The 21076-nt window shown below is 46.2% G+C and overlaps 1 protein-coding gene across 5 annotated transcripts in view; it reads left to right on the forward strand.

Moving 5' to 3' along the window:
• Positions 1-21076, forward strand: part of LOC121269832 (kelch-like protein 25) — a 45691-nt gene that overhangs the window by 22570 nt on the left and 2045 nt on the right. For 4 of the 5 annotated variants that reach the window (XM_041174841.1, XM_041174839.1, XM_041174837.1 and 1 more), the window contains one exon: positions 6116-7977. In XM_041174841.1, the coding sequence (XP_041030775.1) occupies positions 6140-7939 (1800 nt within the window). In that variant the 5' untranslated portion in view covers positions 6116-6139 and the 3' untranslated portion in view covers positions 7940-7977. Of the gene's footprint in view, positions 1-6115; positions 7978-12551; positions 12567-21076 lie in introns of all 5 variants that reach the window. The other variant, XR_005941426.1, reaches the window with a different exon arrangement.

A 21076-nucleotide genomic window follows, 5' to 3' on the forward strand; every position in this document is an offset into this window, starting at 1 on the left:
GCCTGTCAATGGCCTAAGTTGGCCATTGACAGGTCGGCGGGCGGAAAGCTGATTTTGCTGTCCGCTCGCCTTCCTTAAGATTTAAATGGCCCGGGATGATGTTGGGGATTTCTCCTTGGTGAGCGGGCCCCGCCCCCAAATCGCCGAGGGGAAAATCCTGGCCTATATGTGTCTGTGTGTGGGTGAGACTTAAGTGGATGAAAGACAGCTAGTCTGAAGGCTTTGAAGATGAGCTAGGTTTGAAATGTTAGGTAGGTAAACATCGGGGAAGTTTAGAATGTAAAGTGTAAAAGGACATTCGCGTTTTTAAATAAACCAGATTAGACTGTCTTCAAAGGAGATGTGAAATGTATCAGCCAAGTGAAGTTCAGAAAGAGTAGGCAGGATTTTTACCTTGTCGGGTGGGCCCAAAAGAGGTTGCGAAATCGACTGCTGCCTGTGATCGGGCCCCGACATTAATTTCATGCTGGCTAGCCAATGGCCGGCCAGCGTGAAAGGCGTACTGCAATGCTGAGCGCTGCCGGGGTGAGGGCAGGTGGAGGGTGAGCACAGAAGTTTGCGTGTGTGTGTGGATGCACACAATGAAAGCTCCCTGAAGGCACAGAGCTGCCTCAGGGAGCTGAAGATTTTTAAAATCAAAAATAAAGAAATTACATATGTTAGAAACATGTCCCCTCATGTGACTCTGTCACATGAGCAGGGTCATGTTATAAATGATATTTCAAAATTTTATTTTATTTTAATTCCTGTTGGAAACCTCATCCCGCCTGTGGATGAGGTTTCATAAAAAATCCAAAGGCCGCCTATCCGCCAATCATAAGGTTGGACGGGCAGCGAAAAATTGCATTTAATTATCATTTTAATGGCCTTAATAGGCCTGTTAATTGTCAGCGGGCGCGCTGCTGACTCCCACATGTACCCGCTGACCGAAATACAGCACGTCATTTTAGGTTGAGCATGTTGGGTGCGTGCCTGCACACCAGGCAAAAACTTCTGGCCATAGTGAAACAATGGTTATTTGAATTCAAAGGGAAAAATATGTATAAAGGAGAGAAGGTTGTGTGTAAAGGCAGGCATTTTAAGATCTAACAAGTGTGAAAAGCCTTCAGCATCTATGCCTCAAGCTGCTGTTTTCAAAGAACTGAAGTTAAGAAAACTCACTTTGAATTCAACTGTTCAGGGTATCATGTATCACTTTGCCTGGGTCTTTTCAAATCTGTTACCTTAATGAAGGTGTAACTGAAAGTCAGATTAATTCAGGGATTTAGTTGTTATTATCGTAGTAATTTGTAGGCATATGTATTTGCTTAAAATCATTTCTTTTAAAAAATATTTAATCTAGTTTTGTAAAAACGTATGATGCTCTGTGGTCTTATTGCTATTGAATTCAAAGCCTGCATCTCAAAACATACAAGATGCAAAAATAATTGTGGCAGCTGTCTCAAGTTTCCTTCTGGGATTTGAACAGCTCAGCATTTACCATGAGCTGTGTCATAACAGTTCTCTGCTGGAAGGCAGCTCTGACCCACAGCATCCACCATGGGCAGGGTAAAGCAGCAGGTTTGAATTCACCCCAGCTGGAACAGGGGTCAAACCCCATGCTCCTGACATCAATCTGATCCGTACCAGCCATCCAGTCAGCTGAGCCAACCAGCCCCACAAGGAGCCCTAGTTGCTGTGGCAACATACACTTTTATGAATACTGATGGTAGTGGCTTCAATTTTCTTTTCATCACGTGGCTTACCAGGAAACTCTCCTGCTCTTACCACTTGCCATTGGTGCCCATTAGAAGGATGTTGATATTCAACCTGTTTGGCCACATTGTGAATGCACCTTCCTTGGCCATCAAGTCCTGGAGTGGGACTGAAACCTAGAGCCTTTGGCTCTACCCACTCCACCACAAGACCTCTCTCAAAGAGGGTCGCGGAAGGATGATGTAGTAATGTAGGTCATCAAACCAGCTCCAACCAGACATGGTGCAGCTACATGCATCAATTACCCACATCTAAGTCATGCAGTACCCCAGAGACATAAAAATAAACTCATTCTCTGTATTTCTGAGCGTATGAGAAATTTCCTCTCCGCCTGTTAAGGCAATCAAGCAGAACCCCAGGAGACAACAGTACATAATGAATCTTACTATTCTCATTTACACCCTCCTCACCACCCCCCTCCCACTCTCCCCTAAATTTACTCGCTGTAACTGAATTTCTTGCACTCTTCTTTTATGCTTGTTACATTAGAGCAGCATTATTTGATGGAATATTTTTTCTCCAGTCCTAGTCTATCTTCCGAAAGTGTTTTATCCTACACGGAATTAAATTCTGGCACCATGCACACTACATATTTCTGTCCCAACGAAAGCTCTAAAAATTTGTCTGGCCTTGTATCAGGCAGGAAGTTGTTGGGATGAGATTGTGCAGTAAAATATTGGAACAGGATCTGTTTAACCTTTCAAATGTCAGATAAAGTGCGGATTTACAATGAAAATATTTCCTCTCTCGGTCTTTGACTACGATATTTACTTTGAGTCAGACATTTGGTGATTCTTGATGTGTGATGTGCCATAGATCAGCAGATTGCAGGAATGTTCTTTTGAAAATCTGGTGTTCAGCACCGAGCGGCCACGTCTGTGAGATCCTAATCTTGCGCATATAGCAGAAGCTTCTTCCAATTATATCCCCAAGAGGGCAGGAGGATGAAGAGTGTGTGTGTGTTGACGTCAGGCTTAAATCCTCAGACTGGAATTTTTGGTCACCTACCCACCACATTTCCAAAACATTCCCTCAAGCCAAATATGTGGCAGACAGCATTCATTACATAGCTTTTCTGGAAATGTCAGTTTGGCTTGGTTGACAGCACCACATTGCTTTGGGTCAGTAAGTTCTGGGTTTCAGTTCATTACCTGGAAGCTGAGGATCCAAAATTATACTGACAGCTCTTTGTTGGGGGTGCCATCCTTTTGATGACACCTGATACCCATCCACACCCAGCACCATCACCTCCTCTGAGATCATTTAAATAAACAGGGCCCTTTTTTTTTGCATAATTGTGTGGATTTTTACAAAAGAAGCCATGAAGAATAAAGTTCTTTGTGCCTCCTAGACAACATTCCTCCTCGAACACATGAAGCAGAAAGCAAACTGTCCGTTCATCTCGTTGCTGTTTTGAGATGTTGCTGATGCAGAATTGTTGTGGTATTTGCCTAAGTACTAATCACCGCACCTCAAAAGGTGATTCATCGGGTGAGGCACTTTGAAACCGTTCCACAAAGTAACAGGGTGCTATATAAAAAGTATTTTCTTTTTAAATTGAGTTCCAGCTAGGGAAACTGTGAAATTGGGCTTTATCGACACTGCAAATATACAAAATTGTAATTGTCCTGTGGGAGACTTGTGGAGCCTAGCCACCAACTCCAGAGAAGCATTGACAGAGACAGTGTATTCCACTGAACATGGATGTGCATGTGAATGAGAGACACGGTATCTCTCCAAAGGTTCATTTGATCAGAATAAAAGCAAAATACTGCAGATACTCAAGATCTAAAATAAAAGAAAGTGCTGGAAAAACTCAGGCAGTCTGGCAGCATCTGTGGAGAGAGAAACAGAGTTAATGCTTCAAGTCCACTATAGCTCTTCTTCGGAACTGAAAATGTTGTGTCAGGTTAGAGTGAAAAGTCATAGGGGAGGATTCTCCCCTCATCGGGCTGGTGTGGTGGGTAGGCCCGTGAGCGGCCGTGGCAATGGTCCGTCAACCGCGAGTTCACACTGACTACCCAATTAATGTCCAGCCGGTGTGAATCCCGCCCTGAAACGCTCAGCGCTTCCTGGGAAGGGAGGAGGGCGAGCGTGGAAGTCAGCACATGCTCCCTGAAGGCACAGAGCTGCATCAGGGAGCTGAAGATTTTTAACATTAAAAATAAGGATTTCAAAAATAAGGAAAACATGTCCCCCGCCCCCCCTCCTTGGGACTCTGTCACATGAGCAGGGACATGTTAAAAATGAGTTTTTTTTTATTTACTGTCCAAAACCTCATCCTGCCCATGGATGAGGTTTCATTAAAAATGCGAAGGCCGCCTGGCCTATTCGCTCACCCGCCAACCAAACAGTTGGACAGGCAGTGAAAAATTCAATTTAATTAATTGATTAAGGGCTTTAATGGGCCTCTTTATTGTGGCGCGCGCCCACTGAGCGAAATAGCGCGAGAATGCATGATGACATCGGGACGCTCGCCTGACATCAACGTGCACTATTTCACTCCCATTTGGGTCGGGCTCATGCCCACTCACAGGACGAAAAGTTCTGCCCATAATCGTGATCAATCCTGTGTGTGTGTTTGCATTCAATTCCCCTTGTGCAGTTTAACACAAGTTATCCTGTGCTAAATACTGTAATGCAGACAGGAGTTTAATGCAAATGTGAGCTTAGCATGAAACTGTTAAATATTCCCAAAGTCAGGACTCTCTGGAATTCAGAATGTCCTTCATTTCTATGAAATTTCTGGAGGAGTGAGGATACCATCCTGGGCATTTTCCATTCTGATGATAAGCTAAATTTGACTTTTCTTGAGGAGAGGAATCCTCTTTTGGGGGAAGGCTACTATAAATGTCTGTTTTGTGATTGTGTTAGGATCAAAATTAGACATGTGGCAGACTGGAAGTCAGAAAATGCAACAGCATCTACAAGGAGAAAAGCAGTTTGAAGTTTCTGATGGAACCCTTCAGCAGAAATCTGAGGTTCCCTCATCTTTCACCTGTTGATGTTGACCATTTTTTGTGTAACCCTTCTCAATCCCATCACCTTGCTTGAGCATGCTGACACATGTTGGGCTGTGGTGCTCTAGGCATCAGTATGGTTATTCTATAGGCAAACTGAGACACAGGTGTGTTCACAGGTTATTCAGTTGTGCACACCACACACTGGTCTGTTCTGCCTGTACCTGATGTCCACATGTATGTCTGTCAGCAATGCCAATGCATTGTCCAGCTCTTGAATGAAGAATGGCCAGATTTGGCTTGAGGTGTCAATAGCTATGGGACCAAACCTTATTATTAACAGGCACCTTCATGAGTGAAGAGCAGAAAGACCTGTGTGGGGAGATTCTATCTTGAGCAGTTGCGATTTCACATCTTTTTCAAATTGGCATGGCGTTGTTGATGACTCTGGAAAAATTGTTGGATCTTTGTTTGTGATTTGGCCTCAGTAAACAAGCAGCTGTAATCAAAAACGTTCCAGCTGGTATTACAGTAGAATGCATTCCAAACAGAACGCGGTGAGTGTCGGTGTTTTAAAGGGGGAGCTGTTTTGAGAAAAAGTCGGGTCCCAATTGCAGAGCCTCTTTTAATTTTTTTCCCAACTGAATTCTATTTTTTGCCCCAAGCCTTCACACATCAGGAGTGTTTGTTTGGCATGTTCCAGGGTGATTTTCTGTGAGATGTGCTAAATTAATACAACTGTTCTCTTGAAAGCCTAAAACGTGTTTGTGCATTTTTTTTTCTTTATTCTTTCATGGGATGTTGGTGTCGCTGGCAAGACCAGCATTTATTGCCCCATCCTTAATTGCCCTTGAACTGAGTGGCTTGCTGGGGCCATTTCGGAGGGCAGTTAAGAGTCAACCACATTGCTGTGGACCGCCCCAGCCATTGGTCAGTTGGCCGACACGTCCATCCTTGTGACCAATTAGAAAGCAAAAAGACTCGTTACCCAATTGGATGATGCTTGACTGTCAGCCAAACAGCCTTTTTTCCCTGCTATTTTCAATATTTTTATATTTGGTAGAGAAATGGGGATGGAAGGAGGAGAAATGAGGGTTGGGTTGGGTTGGGGGGGGGGGGCGGTAGAGAAGCAATCATTTTTGATGTCCTAATGATTTTTCTGCAGGGTGGCACCCAGCAGCAGTGTCCTGGAGATTGATCTTCAATTCCTGGATGCTTGGCAACGGTAGTCAAACTGATGAAAGAATAAAAATAAAAAGAACGTTATGGCACGTTTGCTCCTGCTCTTGTTTCTTGTTCTTGTTTCATGCTGATTTTTTTTCCCCAGTGAGGTGTAAGTTCATAGAAACCACTTGCTTCAAACCCTAAAACAGGTTCCCGTCTTGTTTTGTGTTTTGCAGAGTAATGCTGCCTGTGTCTGGACCATGTCGGTGAGTGAACACCAGATCCGCAGGAGCCGGGGCGGCGCCGACTCCGGCTCCTCCAGCAACGCCTCGCTGTTCCACAAGGCTTCCCACCCGGAGACCGTCCTGGCCCAGCTCGACAGCCTGCGGAGGCAGCGCCTCTTCACCGACGTGACCCTGTGGGCCGGCAGTCGCTCCTTCCTGTGCCACCGGGCGGTGCTGGCTGCCTGCAGCCGCTACTTCGAGGCCATGTTCAGCAACGGGCTGCGGGAGAGCAGCGACCGGGAGGTGGACCTGCGGGACAGCGTGCGCCCCGAGGCGCTGGAGCTGCTGCTGGACTACGCCTACTCGGCGCGGCTGGCCATCAGCGAGGAGAACGCCGAGTGGCTGCTGCAGGCCGGCGACATGCTGCAGTTCCCCGACATCCGCGAGGCGGCCGCCGCCTTCCTGGAGAAGCGCCTGCGGGCCTCCAACTGCCTGGGCCTGCTGCTCCTGTCGGACGCGCACCAGTGCCGCCGCCTCCGCCAGCAGGCCCGGGCCGCCTGCCTGGCCCACTTCGAGCAGCTGGCGGCCGGCCCGGCCGAGGAGCTGTGCGGCCTGCCCGAGGCCACGCTGGCCGAGCTGCTGGCCTGCGACGAGCTGGAGGCCGAGGACGAGCGGACGGTGCACCGGGCCGTCCTGCGCTGGGTGCGCCACGACCCGGCGGGGCGGCGGGGCCGCCTGGCCGGCCTGCTGCGCCACGTCCGCCTGGCCCTGCTGCCCGCCCCTTACCTGGAGGCCTGGGCGGCCGCCGAGCGGCTGCTGGAGGACGACCCGCTCAGCCGGGGGCTGGTGGAGGAGGCCCGCCGCTGCCAGGAGCGGATCCGGCGGCGGGAGGTGGAGAAGCCGCCGGCGGAGACGCCGCCGTCGGCGCGGCCGCGGCGGGCGGGGCACACGCTGCTGATCCTGGGCGGGCGGACCTTCCTGTGCGACCAGGTGTACGAGCTGGACCGCGGGGCGGGGCGTATCGTGGCCAAGGCGACGCTGCCCAGCCCGCGCAAGGAGTTCAGCGCGTGCGCGCTGGGCCGCCGCGTCTACGTCAGCGGGGGGCGGGGCCCAGAGAATGGGGTCTCGCGAGACGTCTGGGTCTATGACGCGGCGGCCGGCGATTGGTCCAAAGTGGCGCCAATGCTGGTCGCCCGCTTCGGCCATGGCTCCGCTGAGCTGAGGAGCGGAGTGTTCGTGCTGGGCGGACACACGGCCTCGCCCCCGGCGTCGCCCTCCGTCTGCCTCAAGCAGGTGGAGCGCTACGACCCGGCCACCAACGCCTGGACCATGGTGGCCCCGCTCCCCGACGGCGTCAGCAACGCGGCGGTGGTGAGCGCCCAGCTCCGACTCTACGTCTTCGGCGGCGCCTCCGCCTCCGGCCTGCCCCAGGCCGAGCGGCTGGCCCGGGTGCAGCGTTACGAGCCGCTGGAAGATCGCTGGGCTGTGCCGGCCGTCTGCCCGCAGCCCTGGCGTTACACGGCGGCCGCCGCCCTGGGCAGCCAGATCTTCATCATGGGCGGCGACACCGAGTTCACGGCGGCCTCGGCCTACCGCTTCGACTGCGACACCAACCAGTGGACGCGGGTGGGCGACATGACAGCCAAGCGCATGAGCTGCCATGCCGTGGCCTCCGGCAATAAGCTCTACGTGGTGGGCGGCTACTTTGGCACCCAGCGTTGCAAGAGCCTGGACTGCTATGACCCGACCTCGGACACATGGAGCAGCATCACCACGGTGCCCTACTCGCTCATCCCCACCGCCTTTGTCAGCACCTGGAAGCAATTTCCTGCCTGATCTTCACCGACTTCACACGGAGTGGGAGGCAAAGCTAGGTGGGTGTGGGTGTCCTACAGAAGGGGCATGAAATAAAAGAAAGGGCTTGCATTTAATATTGCTGAAAAGAGAGACCTGGTGCCAAAGCTTTACGCCTCGCCCTCAGCAGGACAAATGCAAGAGTGCCAAATTTCAGATCGTCAAGACAATTTAGGCTGCAGGAGAGAAAGGGTGCTGATTGACCTGAGGTGTTGCCATGGAGAAAGCAATCAGCAGCCTTTTCTCCTCTAGTATAACAAATTATGACCATTTGAAATTTGTCATCCTTACATTTGTCCTGATGAGTGCAAGGTGAAAAGCTTCCACATGTCTCTTTCCAGCAATATTCAAGTTCTGTTTTACCAAGTGATTTGTATTTATATAGTGCCTTTTGCAATCACAAGATGCCCCAAAGCACTCTACAGCCAATTTTATGATGCCTGTTGTCTAGAAAAATACAGCCAATTTGCTCATAGTAAGTCCCTAACAAACTGCAATATGTTAACAAACAAACAGCCTCGCTCTCTGATGTTGACTGTGGAATAAATATTGGTCAGGCACCAGAGATAGCTCCCCTGCTCTTCAAAATGGTGCATAATGGTTACATAATGAGAAATAGGAGCAGGAAACGACCACATGAGCCCCTCGAGCCTGTTCCGCCATTCAATACAATCATTGCTGATCTTAACTCCACTTTCCCACCCTCTCCCTTGATTCCCTGAGAGGCCCAAAATATGTCTACACTCCAAAGATTCACAACCCTCTGAGCGAAGAAATTCCTCCTCATCTCAATCCTAAATAATCAACCTCATATCCTCTCACTGTGCCCACTTGTTCTAGATTCCCCAGCCGGGGGAAACGACCTCTTGGTTTCTACCGTGTCAAGTCCCTTCAGAATCTTGCATGTTTCAGTGAGATACTTTCTATCTTCTCAAGGCCAATTAAGGATGGGCAATGAATGTTAGCTTTCCCAGTGGCGCTCGCATGTCAGGAGCGAATTTAAAAAAAAAACCCATAAAAACAGCCTGCCTAAGATGCCAGGGGAGCTCTGTTTAACATCTCATCCAAAACATGTATCTCCTACACTGCAGCACTCCCTTGTTACCAAGCTGGATTGGGAGCCTAGATTTTTGTGCTTAAGCCTTTGGATTGGAACATGCACCCATGACTTTCTCTGTCAAGTGAGAATACCACTGAGCCACAGCTGACACTAATAGTCCATGGCATCTTGCTTCATTGTGCTGACGCCCAAATCAACCTTTATTTCCTCCCTCCACATGCTTTAACCATCCTCTCCTGAAGATGCCAGAATAAAGGTTTCAAAAGCTGAAAAAAATTGTCCATGCATCATAATCAGCCACCTGAAAATTTAGCTTATGAAAGTGCCATCTACACAAATTTATATTTTATTCCACCAAAATCTCATCCTGCCCATGGATGAGGTTTGTTGAAAACTGCAAAGGTTGCGTGGCCCATTCGCCCATCACGCCCGATTGGGTGTGAAATCATGCAAGATGATGGCGAGCAAGCATCCTGGTGTCATCCTGCACTCGTGTGATATTTTGGTCGGCGCACACACAAGTCGCAGGTACGTTCCGACAATTAAGAGGGCAATTAAAGCCCATTAACAGCACAATTGTCTGTCATTTTACGTAGCCCATCCAACCTTACGGTTGGCAGACAGGCGAATCGGCCACACAGCCTTTGCATTTTTCAACAAACTTCATCCACGGGCGGGATGAGATTTCAGTGATGAAATAAAATATAAATAAATTTCTGTGGACAGCATTTTCCTTACATAAGTTTTCAGGTGGCTGATTATGATGCATGGACAATTTTTTTTCAGCTTTTGAAACCTTTATTTTTGCTGTTTCAGCTCCCTGCCTTCAGGGAGCTTTCTGCCAGCGTTGGCCTGCTTGCTTTGATGTCATTGCCCGCCCTCTTCCTGCCCCCTACCCTGGCAGCACTGAGCTTCTCAGTGTGCGTTTCGCACTGGGCAGCGTGAAATCGCGATCGGGCCTGATTGCGGTCATCGGTCCGTTTCTTGGCCGATCCTGGGCTCACCCATCGCACCCACCCTGCATGCTGAAAATTCAGGCCACAGACTTAAAAACAAAAGTACAGGCATCAGTGGCTCTCTGGTACATTGCCCAAGTGGCCAATCTTAATATGAGTCTTTGCCAGGCATTGTCGGCATGACATTTGACTGTGTGGAAGGGCAACACAATTGAAGCCTGCTCCTGTGAATTTTAGGTAAGAACAGATTCAGGACTACCTGTAGAGTCTACCATACACAATTATCATGTTGAGACAGGGAGAACAACCAGTTGAATAAAATACTGGGGACTGCTGCTGCTCATCAATCAGCATTCTCAGGAGAGAAAATAGGAGGAAATAAACCTGCAAGCTAAAGCTTTTCTATCTTTTGATTGGAAAGTTAACATTTACCTACATGTAATTTTACAGCACTACAACAGGACATTCAACAGAACAAGTGTATGCTGGTGTTTATGATCCATCACCTCCCAATGATATTTCATCCCACACCATCAATATATCCTATTCCTTGCTCCCTTGTAGACTTGTCTCTTAGACACCCCCACCATTCCCTGTATTAGCATGTTCAATATTCTTGCCACTCTGGGGGTGGGAAGGGGGTTAAAATAATTCTCCTGAGTTTCTTATTGGATTTATTAGTGACTCTTATAATTATGACCCTGGGTGGGACTACACTTAACTGGTTTTATGATCTATTTTGTCATAATTTGCTAGTTGGCTTCTCATTCCCGCACAGCTACATATGTCCTCCAAGGGTCTATCCTTGGCCCCCTCTTTCTCATCTAGATGTTGCCCCTCATCTTAATTTGTGATGTCTGTATCCACATGTACACAGACAATACCCAGTCTACTTCACCACCTGCTCTCTTGATCTTGCCTCTGCCTCTTAAGTTATTGGGCTGCTTGTCCAACATCCAACAATGCTGGATGAGCAGAAATTTCCTCCAGTTAAATATTGGGAAGTCAGAAGTCATTGTCTTGGATCTCTGCGACCAGCTCTGTTACTTTGCCATTGACTCTGTACCTCTCCCTGGTAACTGTCCGAGGCTGAATCAGATAGTCTACACAGATATAAAAAGATAAAAAAACATAGTCCACACCCTTGGTGTTATATTTGACTGCCTGTTTGCACCTTCATAAAATTACCTGACTTTGACCTTGCCTCGTCAAGTTATGTATTGCTGAAGCCCCCATCCACGCCTTTTGACCTCGAGACTTGATTATTCCAATAAACATGTGAGGTACCCACCACAAATTTGAGATTCAGAGTTCTACCTGTTTTGTTTAGTCGCGTCAAGTCCCACTCACCATCTCCTCTGTGCTCACTGATATATGTTGGTTCCCAGTCAAGCAGAATCTCGATTTTAGAATTCTCATTATTTTTCAGACGCTACATTGCCTTTCCCTTGCTATCTCTGCAATCTTCAGCCCTACAACCCTGTGGAGCGACCCTGATGTTAATCACTGCAGGATCAGCTTTTGTGCCTTCAGCTGCCAAGGCCCTAAATGCTGGAATTCCCTCTTTATATCTCTCTGCCTCTCTTTTATACTTTAAGATGCTCCTTAAAACTTATACCTCTTTAACCAAGTTCTCAGTCATCTGCTTTAATATCTCCTCATATGGCTTTTTGTTCCATAATAACCTTGTGAAGCTCCTTGGGGCATTTCATTCCCTTAAAGGCACTTTATAAATGCAAGTTGTTGTAATTTTGGCCTCCCCACAAACAAAAGCATCTTCTTTACTTATCAAATCACTGCACAATTCTACAAACTCCTATCAAGTCACCTCCCAGTCTTATTTTTTAATAGAGAAAAGAGCCCCAGGCTGCAGTGTTTCTTGACAGTTGTGCCCTCTCATTTCTCATATTGTTCAATTCTTTTGCACTTCCTCCCTCGTTTTTATGTCCATTTTCTAATATGGAGACCAGAACAGCGCATAGTGCTGGTCTAAACAAGGGTCTATAATGTACAGCTTTTGCTGGTAGCTAATTTATGTGTGCTTTCATCTCTTTATTCACTGCCTGGTACTTTGAAACTGTGCTTTAGGCCTGAGCTCTTCTCTGCTTCTTGAGGCTGTCTTTTTTGGCCTCCTGCTGAGGCACTTGAAGCTTCAATTGCAGGAAAGAATTGAGAGAGATTTAAGGTAGCCTTGATTAAAAGTTGACATGTACTTCAGTAAGCCGTAAATCACTCCATGCATCTATGCTTCCAGTTGTGCCCTGTAATATTCAGCATCGATTTCTTTCAGAAAGTTCACCAGCATTTCTCTCAGAGGTACAGATTGATTCTGCAGGCTCCAAAAGGTTTAATTTGCTGGTAGACATGGCCCCTTTCCTCAAACAGGCTAATGATCAGAAACAAATTAGTGTTCTTAAACTGGTTCCAAAGCATTTTGTTCTCATGAGGGTTGCAGTGCATAGCTGGATGATAGATTTATTAATATACTAATATTGGACATCACAAGATGTTGGGGTACAGTTTCGACTATATTTTGCTTCCCTCTTATTATTGTGGTTTATTTTTGTCCTCTCCTTAGGGCATCATTCTCGAGGCAAGAGGATATAATTTGTTTAGGTTTGACTTCAAGTCGCAAACTGGATGGGGAAAGGGCAGTGGGGTGGCTTCAGAACTCAAGTTGTTGCTGGTGAAAATTCATGAAAACCCAAATAATAGATACCTCCAGGACAAGGAGCCTACTTCGTCTACATTCCGTCGCATCTGTTCTGATGATGCCACTTTCAAAAACAGTTCCTCTGTCATGTCTTCCTTCTTCTTTAACCAAGGTTTTCCACCCATGGTGGTTGACAAGGCCCTCAACTGTGTCCGGCCCATCTCCTGCGCATCCGCCCTCACACCTTCCTCTCCCTCCCAGAACCATGATAGGGTCCCCCTTGTCCTCACTTATCACCCCACCAGCCTCCACATTCAAAGGATCATCCTCTGCCATTTCCGCCAACTCCAGCATGATGCCACCACCAAACACATCTTCCCTTCAACTACCCACCCCCCACCCCGGCGGCATTCTGCAGGGATCGTTCACTCTGGGACACCCTGGTCCACTCCTCCATCACCCCCTACACCTCAACCCCCTCCCACGGCACCTTCCCATGCAACCACAGAAGGTGCAACACCTGCCCCTTTACTTCCCCTCTCCTTACTGTCCAAGGGCCCAAACACTCCTTTCAAGTGAAGCAGCATTTCACTTGCACTTCCCTCAATTTAGTCTACAGCAATCGCTGCTCCCAATATGGTTTCCTCTACATTGGAGAGACCAAACGCAGACTGGGTGACTGCTTTGCAGAACACCTTTGGTCTGTCCGCAAGCATGACCCAGACCTCCCTGTCGCTTGCCATTTCAACACTTCACCCTGCTCTCATGCCCACATGTCCATCCTTAGCCTGCTGCAATGTTCCAGTGAAGCTCAATGCAAACAGGAGGAACAGCACCTCATCTTCCGACTAGGCACTTTACAGTCTTCCGGACTGAATATTGAGTTCAACAATTTTAGATCATGGACTGTCTCCTCCATCCCCACCCCCCTTTTTTCCAATTATATAGATTTTTCTTTTCCCACCTAATTTCCATTATTTTTAAATGTATTTCCATCCATTGTTTTATCTCTATCTTTTAGCCCATTTTGATCCCTTCCCCCCACCGCACCCCCACTAGGGCTATCTGTACCTTGCTCGTCCTGCTTTCTACCCAGAATATCACCTATTAGCTCATTTCTTAGCTAATATCACCACTGTCAACACCTCTTTGTCCTTTTGTCTATGACATCTTTTGGCAATCTCCACCTATCGCTGGCCCTTTATCCAGCTCTACATGTCGTCGTTTCCCCCCCCCTCCCCCCACACACAACCAGCTTATATTTCACCTCTTCTACTTTTCCTTAGTTCTGTTGAAGAGCCATACGGACTCGAAACATTAACTGTGTTCCTCTCCACAGATGTTGGCAGACCTGTTGAGAGTTTTTCCAGGTATTTTTATTTTTGTCAAGGAGCCTACTTGATTGGCAACCCATCCATCGCCTTAAGTATTCAGTCCCTCCACCACAATGCTCAGTGGCAGCAGTGTGTACCATCTGCAAGATGCACTACCGTAGTTCACCAAGGCTTTTTTGACAGCATTTTCCAAACAGGCAATCTCTACCTCCTAGAAGGACAAGGGCAGCAGATACACGGAAACATCTGCATATTCCCCTGGAAGCCACACACCATTCTGACTTGGAAATATATTGCCGTTCCTTCACTGTCACTGGGTCAAAATCCTGGAACTCCCTCCCTAACAGCACTGTGGGTTTACCTACACCACATGGATTGCAGCGGTTCAAGAAGGCGGCTCATCACCACCTGCTCGAGGGCAGTTAGGGATGAGTAAAAAATGCTGGCCTAGCCAGCGATGTCTACATCACATGGGACGAATTTTTAAAAAAGTCCCATGTCACGTGCCACAGATGTAGATGGTGAAAAAGGAAAGCGTTGCAAAGAGCTGTGTTATATATTTTCCATGTGCAATTGTTTTGTAGAAAGTACGATTGCTCTGACAATTGGCGTGAGGATGGTTGTTTCCCAGCCCCTCTTGGGAACTTGTGAAGGAGAACCTCATACCCTCTGTCTTCCTCCTTTTGGGAACTTGATGGTCCTGATGCCCAGTGGACTATTGCTATGCTGTGCCATTGTGTTTTCTACATATAATAGTTTTTCCTTCATTATGGAATATGCTGTCAGCCAAAATCTGACATTTCCATTTTCAGATTCTGTTCTCACAAATAGTTCAGCAGCAATGTTGAACAGACCAAGCTACCATGTGAGTTCCCCAAACCGAATTGTACAATAATTGCCTTTTTGCATTATTTCCTGATAAGATCTTAAATAAAATAATATATGGCCGGAATTTTGCCCTTGTCCAGCGAGGGTGAGCAGGAGCGGTCGGGAAGCCGACCGCCACCTGCCTTCGGGACCCAACCGCGATTTCATGCTAGCGGGCCAATTAAGGCCCGCCCAGAGTGAAACGCGTGCTGCAGCGCTCAGCGCTGCCTGTGTGGGGAGGGTAGGAGGGCGATCGTGCAAGTGATTTCATGCCCACATGCGCGCAGATTTGCGCAGGAAAAGCTCCCTGAGGCACAGAGATGAAGATTTTGAAAAATAAAAAGGAAAGATTTTTTAAATTGTCCCCTCATGTGACTTGAAGAGGTTGAGAATGACTTGCAGATTTAGCGCAGAGTGGCAATGATCCTGCAGTCATCCACAAATTGTAGGTTATGATAGTCAGTTTAGTTTTGGTAAGGAGGCAACTGAGGTTAAAGAGCTTTCCTGACTCTTGTCACATGAGCAGGGATATGTTAAAAAGTAGTTTGAAAATTTTTAATTTTTTTTTAATGATAGATTGAAACTTCATCCCGCCTGTGGATGAGGTTTCACAAAAAATCCAAAGGTTGCTTGGCCTTTCTGCCTGCAGCAAAAAATGTAATTCAATTACATCTTTAATGGCCTTAGTAGGCCTGTTAATTGTTGGCAGGTGTGCTGCAGACTGCCACGCACGCCCCTCGACTGAAATTTTGCGCGAGTACACAATGACATTGAGACGCTCGCCCCACGTCATCGCGCGTCATTTTACACTCGTTCAGGTCGGGCACGTGCCCATGCCCGCCCAATGAGCGAAAAATTCTGGCCTGTGTGATTTACTCGACACGACGTGCCAACAAACTTGAATGAGTCTCAGCAAATTGTTTCCTTTGTCAGCTGACAGCTTCTTTCAGTCGCCCTTCAAATGGGGCATGGTCTTGTGTGACACCAAGCCAAAAAGGCTGAAAGGTGCTGAGTTTGATACTGCTTAGACATGCCCTGTCAGCCAGGTCAGCAACTGTGCCAGTGCAATTGGCCTCAGTAGAGGGCCCCCCCACCCCCCGCCACTTGCAGGCTTAAACTTAATCGAGTTCCTGCTGCTATTCACTCCCTTGGGAGCTCCTCCTGGAATGGGCTTTTTGTGCAAATCTCTGACAAGGGGTGGGATCAGATTTACCAATGACACTCTTCACAACTGAAGACCTTGCTAGGATTTTTGATCTGGCTCCACACATGAAACATGGTCATTTGGGTGAGTTCTTGGAAGGTGGCCTGGACCCTTGGAACTGTAACCTGGCAAGGGACCGGCAAATGCTGGAGAAGCGAAAATCAATGAGAAAGAGAAAGTAAACAAATGAAGGCAAAAAGTCACTGAGGGCTTATGCCGTACAGGAGCTAATTAAAAACCCCTTCGAGAGATTGAAGGTAGCAGGCAATGATTGTGGCATTGTTAGTCCCTAATTGCTTAGTGCCTTAGTAATGGAAGTAGCTGGGAACTTGGATTGAAATCCCAAAGCTCAAAGGCAGCTAAATCTGTGCCAACACGAGATTAGCTATTTTGCTTTAAAAAAGCTTTATACTTTGAACAGTTCCTCTCATTGAGAAGGAACAATGAATTGTGATGAGTTTAAAATTGCCTAAAATTCCTACTAGTTGTCTACATTTTAGTAGTACTGTAACCCTAAACTTAATATTTTATTCATTTTGTGTATAATATATGTACCAATGTGTCTTGCGATCTTTTAAAGCTTCATCTTCTCCTGAAGATGTATCTTTCAATTTCACCAGTAAAGTGTCATTCTCCATGTGTGAGCTTACACATGAGGTTGGCATGGAATGGGGTGGGGTTTGATGCCATCCTCATCCATTGGCCACAAACCATGCATTTGTAGCAGGGGCAACTGAATTGGTGCCCGTGACTGATTTTTCTCTGCTCTCACAACTTCTGTCTATCCCAGACTCACTGAAACAAACCCTTTGGAGAGATCGAGAGCTGTTCTTGGCTAACTCCATGCAGCCTGGCAATTGAATCCGGGCCCTAATAGTACGATGGGCTTTGTGTCGCATTACACATTGCGTGCACCCAGTCCACCAGTAATGGAGCTTTAAGTAACGAGTATTAAACAAACACTTTACATAACTAGAACAAAGAGATAAAGAAGGTTTCGAGAATGTGGGTTGATTTTTGCTGAGAGTCAAAAGCCGCTTTAGAAAATGACCAGTTGTGCCTAGGTTGGCGACAATGCGCAGACCTAGTTGAGTTGCGTGGATGCCTCTGATGGACTGAACGAGTGCAAAGCTCACAGACACTGGATGGCTTTCAGAACCGCACTGAATCGTTGGCTTCTCAGGTCCCCCGTCAAGTTGGTCTGCACCATAACAGACTTTGTGATAAGGGAACAGTGCAAGCTTGACAGGCTTTGTCTACCAAGACAGGTCATATTAAATCTGTGCTGTTCCACATTGCTACATAACACTGTCTGCTCAGTCATATAAAAGATTCTCTGTGCTATTGAAAATAGTTGGAGAGGGGAGGGTGGGGGGGATTTATTAACCCATCCCTCACACCTGTAATGTCTCAGTCAGTAAATATTGTACCCATTGTGGAGCTCATACACCCAGTTTCACTCCTTGTGCTGAGTCAACTAATTGCAACTGTGGTACAGTAGCAAAACTGTAATCTGTTTCAAGAGTTAGGGCAGAGGCAAAATTGGTTGTGGTTCTTGCTCCTGATCACTAAACAGCTATTGCTGCTAAGAAGGAATTTGTGGCTGGGGCGTGTTGTTTTGAGGACAATATTACTCTTGCAGCGACATCATCCCTAATCGGACGGCTGGCCATCATTCAGTGACGAATGGTCACTAACAAAGTCTTGAAGTGATGCTAGTGCCTATAAGACTGTATGGGGCTGTAGGCAGGCAATCTTTACTATTCCGATTTAAAATAGCAATTATGCAGGAATCTTTTTAATTTTGGCACCACACTTCTGCACCAGATTACTTGTTTTCTCTCTCTGGCTCTGCAACAAAACTATAAGCTTGCATTAATTAACACCTTAACTTAATGGCATTTAGAAACTCTCTCAATTTGTGAATAACTGATACCTTCCATATAGAAAATGGGACTACATCAGAAAGTACTAATAGAAACGGAGCTACCTTTGGTTTAGATTTTGTGTCTTTATTCACTGCAAGACCAAAGAACAGTCTTAGTATAACCAATATTTTAATTTTACAATGGTGAGCTAAAACAGACATTTCACTTTTGGAAGCTTAATGGGACGATGCCTCCATTACACCGATAAAAACCTCTAGGAGCTAGATTGATGTATCCACACAAATTATTTATGTAGGGCACTTATGTAGGCGACAGGCAGGAGAGAAGCAGCCTAGGCTTGCTCAAATTATCAGGAGAAAAGAAAGATTTGCATGTCTCCTCATGTCTCTTGGAAATGTTGCAGTGCAGTGACTTGCTACATAGGCAAAAATGGCAGCTTTTTTTCCTGCACAGCAGGATACCAAAATAACCATGAGGAAAAGACTGAACCTATTGCAGCTTCAATTGAAGGAATACCTACCAGGACACCAATTCAACATGGGACATTTCATAGTTTACATTTATCTTTCAGCTTTAATATTTATATAAAAATAATGTATTTTCTAAAAGAGGGAAGAAAAATATCATACATATGGGAAAGGGTCTGAGCCATGGGGGGAGAGATGAGGGATGACCAAGACAGTTAAAAGGGTGAATTTTGAGAAGTCTTTTGTTTAAACGGTGGGTAGAGAAGAGTGAGCTCCAGAGGGGAGGGCTGATTAGCAGCTGAGGGCTTTCCCCCAGTGTTGGGGTGAAGGAATAGGGGGGGAAGCTTGGGGGAGTGCTGGGGGGCAGTATCTGAGGCTCACTAGAACAAGCACAGGTTACCTCAGTTTTACATCCCACCTGAAGGATCACCCACAATTCAGCACTGGACCGTCATGTTATGGTCATGCTGCTGCTTATCCGGAACGAAAAACCCAGTAAAAACTGGGAAATAAGAGTACTAGTCCGAATTGTTTTTTCCTTCTTGGCAATCCCATCCCCTTCTGAGTTTTGAGTGTTACCAAGCTACACCAAGATGTAAACCACTGCATCACCCAGTTCCACAGATCTCCCATTGAACTGGTTCTTATACAAGCAGGGCACTGTCGTATCCTTAGGTTTGTGTTGATAAGCCAGGAAAGTTTACTGTGGTTACATTAACAATGCCATTCAGGTGATCTTCCGTTCACTCAGAAAGACGTCTTTGTATTTTTCTTGTCATCGGTTGACTTGTTTTCCAAAGCTTGCCGGAAAGGGCAGTGTTCGGATTCTAAGCCAGGTGAAAGGGAGAACTATCAAATGGCAATACCCTTGAGAGGCGCAATTAGAGCCTCTAAATACCTTAAAGAATGGTTGACCTAGAGAGGAAGGGAGGACCCTTGGTTTTTTTCTCCAATTCAAGAGCAGAGAAAGTGTCTGAAATTCTAAGCCTATGCACACAAGTGAAACTTTGACCTTTAATTGTTCCCTGTAACTGTTGCACTCCCTTCTCCATAAAGCTTTATTTTCACTTATTTGTAAGCTTTAAAAAAAAAGCTCCCTTCCACCCACCTTTCTTGAATTCAGTGACTTGAACTTGGATCAATGGGCTCCAAAAAAAAAGGACCCTTCCTGTTCCCCGTGTCTCTCTCTTGAGAGGGAGCTATTTGACCTTGAAATTTCCTGTCCTTTTAATACTGCAACAAGTTATTAAACACTAAACTTAAAACTCTCTTTGCTTTCTACACTGGGAAATATATTTAATGTATTCTGAAGTATTTCCTTGTTTTTAAATTGACTCTCACATTGATTTGGTTTGATTGGTGGTAGTCTTCCTCTGGTTAGAAGGTCATGGGCTGATTATCTTGGTGTAACTTGGAGGGATAGACCCATCATTAGGGGTGAGTTTTCTTCATATCCGACTCCAGGTAACCCTGCATTAACCCTGATTCAAGACTTCAAGGTTTGTCCTAGTCAGTCATGGTAAAAGCTCACTAGTGCTTCCAGTAGTATCCCAGCACATGGGGAATCTTCAGATTAGCTTTTCCCAACTCGTCCCCATGTTCTTTGGTTTTATTTTAGTGGATTATGTCCTTTCAGGGAGCACCTGCGCACTGAATATCAGGCAAAGGCAAACTCTACTTATATACTTCTTATTGCTGTTTTTTTTAATTTGATTCCTAATGCAATTTTCTAATTTAATTTGGCTGTGGAGGTCAGTCGTTGAGTATGTTAAAGGCTGAGATCGATAGATTTCTACATATTAAAAGCATCAAGGGATACGGCGGGGGGGGGGTAGTGCAGCAGAATGGTGTTGATGTAGATCAGCCATGATCTCATTGAATGGCGGAGTGGGTCTGAAGGGCTCAATGGCCGACTCCAGCTCCTATTTCTTATGTTCTTAGATTCTGCCACCCTACTTGCCTGAGCCCTGGAGGCTGTAAGTGCTGAAATAAAGCCTTCTTCCCAGTCTCTCTCAAAATAGCTCAAGAGCAGTTCAAAGGAGCTGATACCAGTGAGCTGAGGAGTTACTAAGCTCAAAACGATTTGAGTTGGCCTTCCACAATAATTCTGCGATTTTGACACGGCTTTCACCTTCATTCAGACTGCTGTTACACTTTATTTGCCAATTTTCTTCTCATCTCCTTCAAAGCAAAAAGTTCCTCCTATGAAAGTACTCAGCTTTTCAACCATACAGAGTTAATGTCTTCCACTCTGGTTTAAAAGGTGAAATCATGAGGTGTTTTTTTCCCCTTTCTGTGCCTTGCCCTCTGCTTTCCTTTGCTTGCATCTCCCAGCAGTAGACTGTTAAATATTAGAAGGCATTGGGCTGAGCCTAATCCTGTTATGTACACTTCCAACAGGGGTCGTTGGACAGTAATCAAGAGCAGGAGTATTGGACAACTTAACTACTGAGTCATTGGAGAGTTCTCTAGAAATCTGTTTATATATTAGTCAGATACCAAGTTAGTGACATCTGTTTTTGAAACTCCCAAAGCCAATTTCAAATGTGTTTGTGATACTTCTTAAACTATTCAGCATATGTTTCTTTACAATTGTACAGTTGTTAAAACTTTGGTTCTCTCTTTCTGCACATTGTGCTTATACAAGACAACAAGTCCAACATGAGTAATAAAAACAAAGTGTTGGAAA

The sequence above is a fragment of the Carcharodon carcharias genome, chromosome 26 (assembly GCF_017639515.1).
Source record: "Carcharodon carcharias isolate sCarCar2 chromosome 26, sCarCar2.pri, whole genome shotgun sequence".
In the NCBI taxonomy this organism is placed as follows: Eukaryota; Metazoa; Chordata; class Chondrichthyes; order Lamniformes; family Lamnidae; genus Carcharodon; species Carcharodon carcharias.